At 40.3% G+C, this 15086-nt stretch overlaps 1 protein-coding gene across 4 annotated transcripts in view; it reads right to left on the bottom strand.

Moving 5' to 3' along the window:
• Nucleotides 1–6002: 6002 nt before the first annotated feature.
• Nucleotides 6003–15086, bottom strand: part of BDNF (brain derived neurotrophic factor) — a 47713-nt gene continuing 38629 nt past the window's right edge. For all 4 annotated transcript variants that reach the window (XM_048855123.2, XM_048855126.2, XM_048855125.2 and 1 more), the window contains exon 2: nucleotides 6003–6956. In XM_048855123.2, the coding sequence (XP_048711080.1) occupies nucleotides 6195–6956 (762 nt within the window). In that variant the 3' untranslated portion in view covers nucleotides 6003–6194. The remainder of the gene's footprint in view (nucleotides 6957–15086) is intronic.

Below are 15086 nucleotides of genomic sequence, written 5' to 3'. Positions count from 1 at the left end.
CCCACTAAAGACAATGGGAGTCTCTCCTTTGACTTCAATGGGCTTTAGATCAGGTCACTTATGTTTAATTCTTATACTGTGTTCATTGCCATAGTATCAAAGCATAGGGCCCCAATAAACACAAGCTGTGCTCATGTACAGCTGGAGGTTGTCTTTGCAGGGTTTTGACTAGTCTGACTGCTTGTACCGATGTTCTGTCCACACCAGAGCAACAAACCAAGCCAGTAAAAATGAAATAAAACATGCCAATGGTGTTTTTAATACAGGTAAAGCTTTCATGATTTGCTTCTTTGGGGTGGATAGGTCTGAGGAGTGCTCAGGTTACAGAGAAGGTCCAGTGACTCATTTTTTACCCTTGATTTGTATAGTCCGTTAGTAAAACAAAACTGCAGCAGCTGGATGATGTTTCTATGACAAACCAAAGTGCTGGGAATGCAAACGTAAGCTTAGTTTTGAGTTGAATTGTTTTTTTCTAGCATCACCTATGAATAATTCTGTCCCTCAGTCTGCAAGAATGAATTCTATAAAGTTTGATTTGGAGAAGCACCCAAAAGTCCCAGTGCTAATCCATACCTTTTTCTTCTGAAGCTCTTGCAAAGTCAGGTTGTTTCATGGTACTTTCTCATTAAGGACTTGCTGGAAATACCACTACAGCAACCCCTTTTGCCATATTATGATACTTCCATCTCTGGCTAACAAGCGAGGTATTAGTCTGAAAAAACAAACAATAAGATGAACTCTTTTTAATCTCAAAAATGGTTTGTGGTTTGGGTGAGGGTTTGATTCAGTTTTTATTTCATCCAAACCAGTGCATTCCTTTCTAATTCAATAGTCCTGACAGAATGAGTCTTTATTGGCTAATTTGCATCCTGGTGAGAAATTAATTGGAAGAGGTAGGCAGTGGAAGCAATGTACTGCACATACCTGGGACTGCATGACATAAATGTCACGGCCTTCTCATTTCTTGTTAATATTGCATTTATGTCCAGTTCAAAACCTCCTTTTGCCATGGTTCTCTGGCTGAATAATTTAAAATTCCTTTAGTTTGACTCCAAGATTCCAAGTTATGTAAATTGTTTGTCTCTTACAAGAAAAAAGAAAAAATTGGATAATCGTTGCCAAACTGCATTTCATCTCTGCAGACTCATTATAATCAGCCGCTCAAGACTGGCTTTTCTAGTCTATCAACTGGATTATTTACACCTTCAAATTTCTAAAGTGTAACTATAGGTACCAATCCTGTTCCCTGGTTACCTAGCCCATAAATTAAAACAACAAAATAAGCCTATAAATATATTCACCTTAGTCCAACCCCCTCCTCAACAGCCTTTGGAAAGGGGGAGGGGAGGGAAATGTGCACTGCAGCTTGCCTGAAGAGTTAATAAATCTCAGCTCTGGAAGACAAAGGTTGAGAAGCAAGTTCCAAAATCAAGGACATCTTGCAAAGAACGTACTGTCAGCAGCAGAATCAGGGCATAGCAGTAAGAGCTCTCTCTTACCATTATTCCATACACTGTAACCATTTCAATATTTGTTATGGCTTTTGTTAGCTTTATTTTTAAGAAAACACTAAAGGGTTATGTGCATGCATGTGTGTTTAATATAAATGATAATCTGCAGAAGTACAATTTACTAGGTTCTGTGAAGGCATTATTGGCACTGATCTCTTGGGAAAGTTGCAACACTGGAATTTAAAAAGAATTTTTTTGTAACTTATTTGAAAGTTTTCCATTCATCATGATGATTTATTGATCATTCTATGACTATGGTTTAATTAAGCATACAAAGGCTTGGCAGTTATAGCAGAGGCATATCCTTTTAGAAAGGCTAACAATATGTTAACCCAAGGAAATTCCAATCTGAGATAGAACTCTACAGGGTCATATATAAGTTCAATGTAATGGATATGAATATACATGGTACCATTTCCAAAAAACAGGTACATGACCAGCCTATAAACATTGAATGTATGTCTCATTTGTTCAGTTATTTATTAACTGATTTATGAAAAAAATCCCACCACCCTACTTCAATTTTAACCATTTTTCATAGTTGAATAAAATCAGCTATGCCAGATTCATGGATATTCATGTTCCTAGCATTCATGGTCTAGAATTAAATGGAAATACATAATTCTGAAAAGAATCTTCAAGTTTTGTGGAAAATGACATCTTGACATGCCACCCCTGGTTATGAAGAAGAGCTCTGTATCAGCTCGAAAGCTTGTCTCTTCCATCAACAGGAGTTGGCCCAATAAAATATATTGCATCACTCACCTTGTCTCAGCTATGAAACAGGTGGCTATCTGCTCTCTAAATGAAGTGTTATTGCTAAAAATAAACAGTGTTTTAAAGCAAGGAACACAAATCTTCATAGTAAAACTCAAGTTTGTTTTACAATTAAGGAAAAGTGACATGGTCCCCAACCCTTCCCACACCCAAGTTTTTTTATATATATATTGAAAATATCTTAAAAGAATACAAAATGTTATACTTAAACATATATTAATTAGTACACTTAAATATAGCTTAATTATATTTACAGTATGATGCAGATACTTTTAAGTTTTAATGCCAACTTCAATGTTTCCCAAAAAACATAACATTATATAAATATACAATAAATATTTGTTACACATGGTGAATAATAGAGAACTGGTCCACAGACATTAACTTACATTTGCACGAAAGTCTTTACTTTAACAAAGCAATAGGCCTGCTGACATGAATGAAATACCTTTGCCACAAACAGACCACAGCAAGACTTCAATTGAGTGACTTTTTAAGAAATATCTCATTTCAACTAAAACTGCCAAGCCTGGGATCATGTATGTATTAGGCCCCGCATGTGACAGTCATGGAACCATATTGTAATTAATTGCCTAGTTCATTGATTGTAATTGTAAATACCAACACCTTAGGGAATAATTTGTAACACATTAATATACTTGCATAGAAGATTCATTTGCTATTCCTGTCCCAAAAGAATGAATCTATGGATTTTTTTAAAATGTACAATTATTAAAGAAAATAGAAGTCAGATTCTTCAACCTTTACTTACTTTGTTTAATAAGCTACTCCATAAGTAGACCCATTAAATCCAATTACTCAAGAGTAAGAGTGGCAGAATTTGGACATAGATCAATGTACAGTATTCTTAACAATTTACATCTGGCCTAATAATGGCTGAGAGTTTTGTTTGAGTAAAGACATCTATAGATAATTTTGCAAGTTCACTATCTTTGTTCTTTCTAGTATAAATTATATTTAAAGAAACAATCACTTCTCTCATAAAAGCTTATTAAAGTCAATTTGAAATTATTTTAATCTTATGTCCAAATTAGATTCCTGTCATGTTCTATCTGTCCTTTCACTGCCAAGTTAAGAAATAGGTAATACACCTATACACTGCTTAATTTCACCCCTTCCTGTTTTCTACATGGCTGCCTTTTTTAATTTTTGTGGTTTGAAAAATATGAGACAATAAAACCATTGTCACATCTAAAGTTAGACCTCAGTAGAGTCAGTTGCCCTTCCTGGCTGAAATTCCAGCTTCATTAAAGTCAACGGCAAAACTTTCATTGACTTCAGTGGGGACAGGATTTCACCCCTTCTGTCTACAGAAAGAGTATGGAAAGACATACACAAAACTGATGGTGGACCAAATGATTTGAACAAAATCAAATCCTCTCCCAACCAATCCTTCAGTTTGTATAAAGCAAACTCAAACTGGAGCACTGCCTCTGAGATCTTCAGGTAAATACTTTAGTTCTAGTTTCCATCTAGGAACAGCATGCCTGAAATCTCTTCATAAAGCCTGAAGTTTGCAGCTTCAAGAGGTTCAGATAAATGTCTCTCTTTATCCCTGTGGATTTCCACAGTTGCAGCAGCACACTCTTGCTAGCAGTCCCTAAGCTTAAACATATTGAGGATGGAGAAAGAAGTTGTCATTGAGCAGGTGGGGCAGCTAAATTCTGGTAGTCATTTATTCTGCTAAACTGACAGATCCAGAGTCTGTTTACTTTTAGTAGAAGGACCATTTATTTAGTCAATCCTTAGCTGACAAGGATGATTGGGTTAATTTATGGGATAATGTCTACTTGTATATTGATCAAATAGGTGGGTTACATGGTGCTGAACATATGTCCAGGGATAATTTGTGAGAAGGGAATACATTTTACAATAAGCCTGATCACAGGCGATTTAAAATAGAGATGCAAAATAGGGCACATAGTTTGCTAATATTAAATTCTGGATGTATAAATTTTGGAAGTATAGCAAATTGTAAGTGTCCTTGTTTTACCTATTTTTTCTCTTATCTCTTTTCTCACACCTACCTGAATTGCCTACAAAGCTGAACTATTGGGCTAATGGACTCACTAACTACCAGTTACTTGAGTAGAGGGTGAGCTACTTTCTCTCACTCTAGACTGTGTGTTTCCCCCACTGTATTCACTGCAATTGCTGTACTTAGTCCTTACCTACATTTATCCTTTGTTCAATCATCTTTGCTCTGGTTTCTAACTCAAAAATATGGATTTCATGCTATTCGACTTCTAGGACATTGCTTGATTTGGTGTTAGCTATCACTAATGGTGACGATCACACCTACCTTTTTTTTTTTTTTTTTTTACAGTCTTATTTATTCATGATGCTATTCGTTTAATGGATTAAATCTGCCATGTACTGCGCCTTAAGATATAGAACCTCTTGAACGTATTCAAATATATTCAGTACTTAAAGTTAGAGGTAGAATCCTCTTTCTACTTCATTCCAGAGTCACCCCTCCTGATCCTTCAGGCCTGAATTCTCTCAATTTCTCAAGTGCTATATTTCCCAGAAACTCAAGGGATGGAGCATATTAGATGTTTCCTTTGTCATCAGTGGGGAATTAGGCTATAGTACAGACATCAGTATGCTGGGCAGGGGCATTGCTCTGCCGCTGAATACATGGTGCCAAATTCATTGCAGATTTACACTCATGCAGCCCCACTCAACCCAATCTGTTGTAACTCGTAACTGAATTTGGCCCACACTGTCCCACCCTGTAGCCGCTCTGATCTACGTTTACTGTACTCTGTTCAGACCACATTATCGTGAAATTTTATTGTGCTTCAACAAAACATTTGATCCAAGCACAAAAAGGCTTTTATTCCATTTTAAGTAATTGCTTTCAACACTCTATACGATATTTTCAGTATGACAAGCTTTAGTCATACGGTGAGGAGTGAAATATTTTAGAGATGGCAATCAATTTCCTGCCCAAGACAGGAAGGGGCCGGGGGGCGGGGGGGGGAGGGGGAAGGGAGAAACTCCAAAGAACTCCTCCCCCAAGCCCCTCCTCCCCACACAAACCAATGTGATATAAGCAAATGCAGTTTTTTCACAGTGTAGCCTTAAAAAAAAAAAAAAAGCCTGGAGCCAGACAGTTACACAAGCGCTGTCCTTAAGCCCGCAGCTCAGCAATGTGAAGCGGAACATCAGGATTCTTTTTCAGTTGCCTCTTTTTTTAAATTTATTTATTTATTTAGTCAGTAGCCTGATTCAATATTGCAAACACCTTCACAACATCCAAAAAAACAAACAAACAAACAAAAAAAAACAAAACAAAAAAACAAAAACAAATTGTTTCATCCAGAACATGTATCTAACGATTTTTTTTCCCTTTTCCAACCTCATGGGAATTTAAAAGTAAAAAAATAAAACAGTAAAACTATGACAACAGCACCTTGACATTGTTTTAATTCCAACGCTATCAGAAGGTAAAAGCAGTAAACGGATATAATACTAACAGGAATAAAGATACTTACTGTCTAAAATGTAAACGGAATGTTTTGGTTCAAATTTTTTTTCTGAAAGAGGACAGTTTATCATCAATTCACAATTGAAGCAGCATGCAATTTTATTATTTTTTTAAACTTTTTACGTTTTCAATTCTTGGCAACGGCAACAAACCACAATGTTATCGAGGAATGTAATGCAGAGACTTATTTGTTTTAGTTGTGCGCAAATGACGTTTGTTCCCCTTCAGGTCATGGATATGTTCAATAAATAGATTGTGGAACCACTGTACTGTATAAACTTCAGTTATACATGCAGTCCATAAAATTATTATTTTACTGAATAATTTACCCTGTTATGTATATATACAAATAGATAATTTTGTCTCAATATAATCTATACAACACGAATCCACTATCTTCCCCTTTTAATGGTCAATGTACATACACAGGAAGTGTCTATTCTTATAAACCGCCAGCCAACTCTCTTTTTGTTATCCATGGTGAGAGCTCGCACATAAGACTGGGTAGTTCGGCACTGGGAATTCCAATGCCTCTTGTCTATGCCCCTGCAACCCTCTTTTGTGTAACCTTTGGGATTGCATTTGGTCTCATAGAAGTATTGCTTCAGTTGGCCTTTGGGTACTGGGACTTTTTCCAGGACCGTAACCGTTGCACCAGACATGTCCACTGCAGTCTTTTTCTCTGCTGCTGTTACCCACTCACTAGTACTGTCACACACGCTCAGCTCCCCACGGCGAGCAGGGTCAGAGTGGCGCCGGACCCTCATGGACATATTTGCTGCATCCAAGTAATTTTTGTACTCCTCAAGCAGAAAGAGCAATGGGGGCTCCAAAGGCACTTGACTGCTTAGCATAACCCGAGACGTGTACAAGTCGGCATCCTTGTTTTCCTCACTGGGCTGGATGTCCTGCTCCTCATCTAGAAGCTCCTCTATGACATGTTCAAAAGTGCCTGCCAATGATGTCAGTCCTCTTGAACCAGTGTTGGGCCCACTTAGGCTCTCCAGAGTCCCATGGGTCCGAAGACCTGGGTAAGCCAAGCTGCCTAGTCCTCTGACACTTGCTTCTTTCATAGGGGCAGCTTTCATGCAACTGAAGTATGAAATAACCATAGTAAGGAAAAGGATGGTCATCACTCTTCTTACTTGGTGGAACTGTTAAGGACAAGACAAAAAACAGAGATTTAAAATTTCATAGGGGCCAAAAAAAAAAAAATCCATATCCATTTAGTTGACCCGAGAGGAGAAAAGTTTACTTATGTAACAGCTGTTATGAACATCAGCAGCACAAAGGTGTAGATTAATATCAATGGTGCATTATTGTTTCCGTTTTATGAAAAGACACTCAACATTTGTCCCTTGATTTATATCTTCAGCTAACACATAAGCCAATGAATAGGCAATCCTGCCCAAGGTCCTTCATTAGTAAATGTCACACTTCAGATACTATATAGGCCTAAGATTTAATGACCTTCCATTTGTGGTGCAAGTGTAACAGTAGATTAGAAATGGCACTAAACATCCACAGTACAATGGTAATAATTTGAAGAGTTTCAGAGATTGTCTGTTACAAAAAGAAAAGGAGGACTTGTGGCACCTTAGAGACTAACCAATTTATTTGAGCATAAGCTTTCGTGGGCTACAGCTCACTTCATCGGATGCATTCATTCATCATGAAGTGAGCTGTAGCTCACGAAAGCTTATGCTCAAATAAATTGGTTAGTCTCTAAGGTGCCACAAGTCCTCCTTTTCTTTTTGCGGCTACAGACTAACACGACCGCTACTCTGAAACTTGTCTGTTACAAGTACACAGCTATGTATTTTAACCCTGATGTAGAAGTTGAGATGTAAAGTAAGGCTACCTTCTCTTGGCTATTAAAACAAATTTGCGGTTGTGTAGGTCACAACATGAACATTCTGGGCAAAAAGTAATGAGCTATGCATTTGGTCCTTATCCATACTGCAGCTTGAACTATGCCAGCAACAGCCATACTAAATAAAAGCTGCTCTGTCAGAACCCTCTCCAGCAACTGTTTTCCTGTGTGGTTGTTGCTCATGTGGGTCAAACAAGATTTCCATTCTGAGTGCGCGCACAGGTATTTTATTCCGAGGAGTGTTGTGGCCCAAACCGGGTCACAGCCTGCCTGCCTGAGGTTGTCGATAGCATATGTGGACACAACCACCATAACCTATAACTATGGTTTGAAAAATACCTTCATTCACCAATAGAAACTATACAATTACTGAGTGTTGGCAAGCCTACCTCTTGCCTAAAAGCAGGTGTGTACAGAAATTGACTATGCAACCAGACAAACCATCACAGAGTTAATACTATAATAAACACTTAAAATACAGTCTAAGTAAATACATTGTTTGTATCACACACACATTTCAACACACGTTATATTGAAAGGACAATAATAAAACCGCTGTACGGTAACTTAGAAGGGCCAAATTCTACCGTCTTTATTCAGGCAAGCTTGCTGTTGAACGCAGCATTGATTTCAACAGTTTTGCCTGAGTAAGAATGGCAACATTTGGCTCCAGTGCTTGAGCACAGCGGAGCTAGCATGAACCAGCCATTAGGGCCCTGCCACCCCCCACCCCCAGGAGTTTTAAATATCATGACTGTCTGGTTTGCCTTCTGTGTCTCACACTTAGCCCACAGTCTGTGGTGTGAGATGGGCAAGGTGAGAGAAATGCTTGCCATGTGTGATAAGGCAAACAGCATGCAGTATGGAAGAGGAAGTGTGAGGGAGTGGTTTATTTATTATCAAACCCCACAACACACACCCAGTAGAATTAACAAAATTTGTTCCTATCAGCACCTCAGAGAGTCTGCTTGCATGTCTATCCACCTCCCCTTTGTTTTGTCTTTTCAGATTATAAGCGCTTCCAGGCAGGAATTGTCTCTTGCTATGTATGTCTGTACAGTGCACATTTTAGATGCTACATTGCACATTTTAGGTGCTCCTTTAATAAGAAATCCATACAATCCTTGAAACCCCTTAGCGACAAAGAGAGCTGTGTTTGCTGATCTGAATGTGCTGCTACAACATCTTCTAAGTCCACTTGTTACTTTTGCCCCCTTCTGATCCCTGCTCAAGCCAGTTCACTAGTAAGCAATGGCATTGTTCACATTTTTGAAGCAGCAGCTAATGTTCATTTCAGTGCTTTTGAAGTTCATTCGGAAGTACCTCATACTTGGCATGCACACTGGAGTAAATGCTATATTTGTCTGGCAACAGGGTGCTCTGCAGAAGTCTTACTTCATCTCCTACAAATAGTCTGTGGGAAACCAGTACTCCCAAATTCGCAAGTAGAAAAGACCAAACTCACATGCTAGAGGGACACTGCCCAGGTTTTAAGGCCCAACATTCACTTAGTGAAGGGTTATTTCTTTCAAGAGGAATTTACTTGAGGATCTCCCCAGCTCAACTCACCCCTGATGTCCAAGTCATCCTTCCTGTTTAAGTGTGTCACTGTGGCACAGACACATTGAAATTAAACAAACCTGATGCCTGTGATTCACAGGAACATAGTATTTGCTCTAATGATGAGGAACAACCATATTTTGTACATGAATGGTGTTTTTCATCCTTTGGATCTCAAAGCATCTTACAGACTGGGTATCATTATTAATATAAACATAGATTTATCTTACTGACAGACAGGGCACCTATGGCACTGAGAGATTATGCTCCCATTGGTTCAGCTGCACCCAAGAACTGAGCCACTGAAAAAATCTGTAAACATTTTGAAAATTCTCCCCTCAGTGATTTGCCCAAGATCACACAACAAGTTAACAGCAGAGCTAGGAACAGACCAAGATCTTATGGCTTCCATTCAAGTACTCATTACTGTTGTTATTATTTACATTACAATAGTGCCCAGAGGCCCCAGCCAATATCAAAGCTCCATTGTACAGGGAGCTGTACAAGAATAAAATAAAAGACAGTCCCTATGCCAAAAACCTTACAGTCTAAATAAGGATTAGACATGCCAGGTGGATGTAAAACACAACAGGGTGGGGAGGGGAGAGACAAAGGTAAGTGCAATAAGGACACACACATGAGCTAGGTGTACAGTTTGGGGGCCTCAAAGTTTGTTTTAAAATTAGGCAAGTAAATGAGTGACAGAATGAATCACTAACAGACTACCTACCTAGGCAGTTTACAGCGGGCATCATGATAGCAATGGGTTTTAAGAAGGGATTTGAAGGAGAAGAGACTAGTGGCTCTGCAAAATGATTTAAGACATACATTTCACCAGTAGTGGCTTAGCCGTTTTGCTGGCCAAGGTGGAAAATGTTTTTGGCACCTCCCCTCCCCATGAGTGGCTGAGAGGCGGGGGGAAAGCCAGCCAAAACTGAGTGGCACAGCAGTTCAGCACCTCTGGAAGTTGGCATCCAGATGATTGCCCTACACCCCCCTAATCCTCCCCCAGAGTCAGCCATAAGAGATCTTGTGAAAAAGAGGCATGACAGTGCTTGTGGGAGAAAAAAAAAAAAGAAAAAGAAAAGTTCAATCCATTAGTCCACAGATATCCTCTGCCAGCTGGCCATTGGTCCATCCAGTCCGTCACTGCTCAATACCTACTGCTTCAGTCAGTTACCACCCACAATGCACCTAACCAGTTCTTCCCTACATCATGGTAGAAAAGAATCCACCCTAATCCTGATCAATTTACACATGACATAGATTTATCTTTATCGTGCATAAGTAATCTGGAGGGATGGGGGCTGAAGTCCAATTAGGCTTTCAATCCTATTAACAATCCTCTCAGCCATCTCCTACATTGCCAGATTTGCATGACGATAGCGCACATGTGGATTTGTTGATACAAGAGGTCACCATACCATGGCTTTTTTTCCTTTTAGCAATTTAGCCTGGCAGCAAACAGAAAAACTATATCTGGAATCCACCCTTAAGGCACCATAAACACACATTTCTGATAAGTGAATCTTGGGACCCTAAAATGTCAACAGTCTCCCCTTTAAACGAGTTATGGGTCAAGTACCAATGGATATGTAACATCTCAAAGGATGGGTCTGTCTGTATTTCTTTATAGAGAAAAGAGACTGCTAGTAACTTGTGCATTGGGCACAATCATCATCCCTGGCAAAGAATGATGTCCAAATGTGCTAATGTGGAGGGAAATCCTTTTAACACATACAAAACCTTATCATTTCATAGGCAACAGTGTGCTCATAGTGGAAGCACAGATGCAGTCACAGGAAGTCTGCTAATCTTGTAATGATGAAGTCACAATGGAATGAGAGTGTTGAATCTCAGTGCTCAGATAAAATTCTTTTAGCCACTTTCAAAAGCTGGAGACTTTTTCTTTGTTACTTTAAAAGTATTACCCCAGGCACTGAAAATGTACTGATGAATGCAAGGTTCATATCTCACTTAAGGAATTGGCACCAGATCCTTAATATTGTAATATCCATATCAAAAGGGTCTCTGGAAACAGTTATTACAGTTTGAATGTGAGTTTTCAGTTCTTTCCCTTCTGCTCCCAGATCAATAGAGTTATTGCCTGTTCCATTACAGTACATGTCTTGTAAATCCAAATACCAGTACAGATTATGTATGCACTCCTGTTTGCTGCTTAGCTACTATGCTGTATGAGCCAGAGGAGGGAAAAAGAGAAGAGAGCTGTATTTGCCTATCTTCCAATCTGCTTTCCTAACAGCATTTCTAAATATCCTTTACTATTGTATCTGTGCAGGCGGGTGAGGGTGGGGAGGGGATTCATCTATCCAGAATCAGTGCAGTACTTTCCCTTTCCATGTGGAAAGACAACCTCAATGAAACCTTGCACGGAGGTGCCTCAGCAATTCTAGGAATCTGTGCACAGGGCTGGGCTATAACAATTGTCCCTTCCCCACATAGGCAAAAAGTGACAAATCAAGTGGAGTGCCCCAAGGGTCAGTCCTGGAGCCGGTTTTGTTCAATATCTTCATAAATGATCTGGAGGATGGTGTGGATTGCACTCTCAGCAAATTTGCGGATGATACTAAACTGGGAGGAGTGGTAGATACGCTGGAGGGGAGGGATAGGATACAGAAGGACCTAGACAAATTGGAGGATTGGGCCAAAAGAAATCTGATGAGGTTCAATAAGGATAAGTGCAGGGTCCTGCACTTCGGACGGAAGAACCCAATGCACAGCTACAGACTAGGGACCGAATGGCTAGGCAGCAGTTCTGCGGAAAAGGACCTAGGGGTGACAGTGGACGAGAAGCTGGATATGAGTCAGCAGTGTGCCCTTGTTGCCAAGAAGGCCAATGGCATTTTGGGATGTATAAGTAGGGGCATAGCCAGCAGATCGAGGGACGTGATCGTTCCCCTCTATTCGACATTGGTGAGGCCTCATCTGGAGTACTGTGTCCAGTTTTGGGCCCCACACTTCAAGAAGGATGTGGATAAATTGGAGAGAGTCCAGCGAAGGGCAACAAAAATGATTAGGGGTCTGGAACACATGAGTTATGAGGAGAGGCTGAGGGAGCTGGGATTGTTTAGCCTGCAGAAGAGAAGAATGAGGGGGGATTTGATAGCTGCTTTCAACTACCTGAAAGGGGGTTCCAAAGAGGATGGCTCTAGACTGTTCTCAATGGTATCAGATGACAGAACGAGGAGTAATGGTCTCAAGCTGCAGTGGGGGAGGTTTAGATTGGATATTAGGAAAAACTTTTTCACTAAGAGGGTGGTGAAACACTGGAATGCGTTACCTAGGGAGGTGGTAGAATCTCCTTCCTTAGAGGTTTTTAAGGTCAGGCTTGACAAAGCCCTGGCTGGGATGATTTAACTGGGAATTGGTCCTGCTTCGAGCAGGGGGTTGGACTAGATGACCTTCTGGGGTCCCTTCCAACCCTTATATTCTATGATTCTATGATTCTATGATATACCTAGAAGTTAATGCAGCATGCATGCCCTTTCACTTTCCCAGGAGGGCCCCAGGGCACAGAGCCAAAAGGTGTGAAATGGGACCACTAAGCCAGTACAGATGCACACGGCTCCTCTGTGGATCGTCCTTTTTCTGTAGCAGATCCATGGGGATCTCTGGGGTATTCCAGGCTTTGGGGACAGAATCTCTGCCTCTTTTGCTAGGGAGAGTGTGGTGGCCAACTTTCTGCAGTAACTCAGTTTTCCTCCCTGCCAGAGCTTTCCTGCCACTGCTTTTTCTTTTGGTCAACCAGGGCAAGATCTCCCACTTCAACTCAAAACACAGACCAGGGCCTGATCCTGCATGTTCTTTATGGGTGCTGTTACTTCTTTCCATCAGTTATGCTCTGAGATGATGTGTTTGGCTTTAACACAAGTTTGACACAATACACTTTTTAATATTAGTTTGTATTGTGATAGCATCTAGAAGCCCTGACTGAGAACAAAGCCCCATTATGCTAGGCACTCTACGTGCACATTGTAGGGGATGGTCCCTGGCCCAAAGAGTTTACAGTATACATAGCCTAGATAAAGGAAGAACCATTTTGGCAGAAGGGGAACTGGGGCACATAGAAATTAAGAGAATTCTCCAAGATCACACAGGAAGCCTGTGGCAGAGCTAAGGAACTGAAATGAGGTCTCCTGAGTCTCAGCCCAGTGTTTTGACCACAGAAACATCCTTCTTCCCTAATACAGCATGTCAGAGCAAAAACAACAAAAAGTGAGGTCATACACCACATGGGCCTGAGCTCAGATAAACCTGTCCTGGTTTGCACTGGTGTAATGCCACTGAAGTCAATGGAATTACATTGGTGTAAGTGAGGTCTGAAGTAGGCCATGTAACTGTAACAATCGGAAGGCAACCGGTTATATGCGGGCCTTGCCAATTATCCAGGACTAGTTTACATCTGAAGTTAATTACATATCTGCATAATCCCTCCAATAAAACAAATACTTTCATTTAATGAGACTTCATTGAAATATAAAATAGTATAATTATATAGATACGTAATTTAAGCAGATTCTAAAAAGATTAACAGGTCCTATTTCCAACAGAGAGACCTAGTCAATAGCTGTGCATAAGTACATTTCTCCACTGGATCTTGACACTAAAGCCACATGGTTTTGAAAGTTAAAATAAAGGAAACAAATTAGGCAGTGAATTGTACATGAGGCCTTTAAATTCATCAGAATGGAACCCCAGGTGGGAGATAAAAGTAGCAGCAAGAAACTATTCAATTTCTGTCTTGCCATTTTCTAAGATATTTTTTTAAGTTCAATTTGCTAAATTTTATTGAAGGGCACAGACATGAGTTCCTGCTCTGTGTATCATTACAGAAGCGTGTGAACAGATACCAAAACGAAATGCATGTCAGCACATGATTTGCAAAGACTAAATGTACTGAGAACAAACAAGATTAACTTTTAACGCATACATAACTGGATGTTTGATGCATGTAGGTTATCCTTAGGGGTATTTATACATCCAACTTTATAATTATTTTTAATTACTGAAATCAAAGGAAAAAACCGCATGCACAAGTCACAATCTAAGGAATTAGCGTGTTTGTAAATTGTTGCATGATGTGAGGGAAGAATTATTCACTAATCATGCTGGTGCTTATTGCTTCCTCAGGTAATAATACCAACCAGCTATGTTGCCAGAGATGGCAGCGATGGAACTACACAAGCTAGGTGCTATTTGGAAGTAAAGCTGCAAGAAGGTCTGAGTTTGTTGCAAACCACATCTTGCGAAAATGAGATATTCTTATTGTCTCACAAGAGTGTATGACAGCTGCTATACAACAATAATACATTGTATAGCCGTGATAGCCAACCTGTGGCTCTGGGGAAGTATATATCTATTCAGGGTACCATATGGGGTTTTTGAGGAGTCCCCAAGTTTGACCAGAGCTCTTGCACCCAAGAAAGAGGGGAAATGCCAAGAGCAATCAGGGGAGAGGAAAGGAAAGAGGTAAACTGAGTCTCAGAAAGCCACAAAACAATTGTGCCATGCTGTCCTGACATTACATTGAAATATTAGCTTGGTGGTGCTGCTGGTAGCACTTGTCCTATAAATTCCTGGGACTGGGAAAGCTATGGGGCAAGGATGGTGGTGGGGAGATGGTTCCCCCAAATTACAGGGAGGCATGCCCAGCTGTTCCAATGGTACAAAACAGACTCCTCCCTCCACCCCATACCCAAGGTCATCTTAACCCCCAAAAATACTTGAGGCAGGAGCTCCTGGTAGCACCTCCATCAGGCTGACCTCTGAGAGGCTCACTGTCCCCACTTCGAGAGGCGGAGACAATGCAGAAAGTGGCAGCACAGGTAGG

This window comes from Caretta caretta, chromosome 6 (genome assembly GCF_965140235.1).
Source record: "Caretta caretta isolate rCarCar2 chromosome 6, rCarCar1.hap1, whole genome shotgun sequence".
NCBI classification, from domain to species: Eukaryota; Metazoa; Chordata; order Testudines; family Cheloniidae; genus Caretta; species Caretta caretta.
The sequence above is the reverse complement of the archived record's forward strand: the minus strand, read 5'-3'. Positions and strand labels throughout refer to the sequence as shown.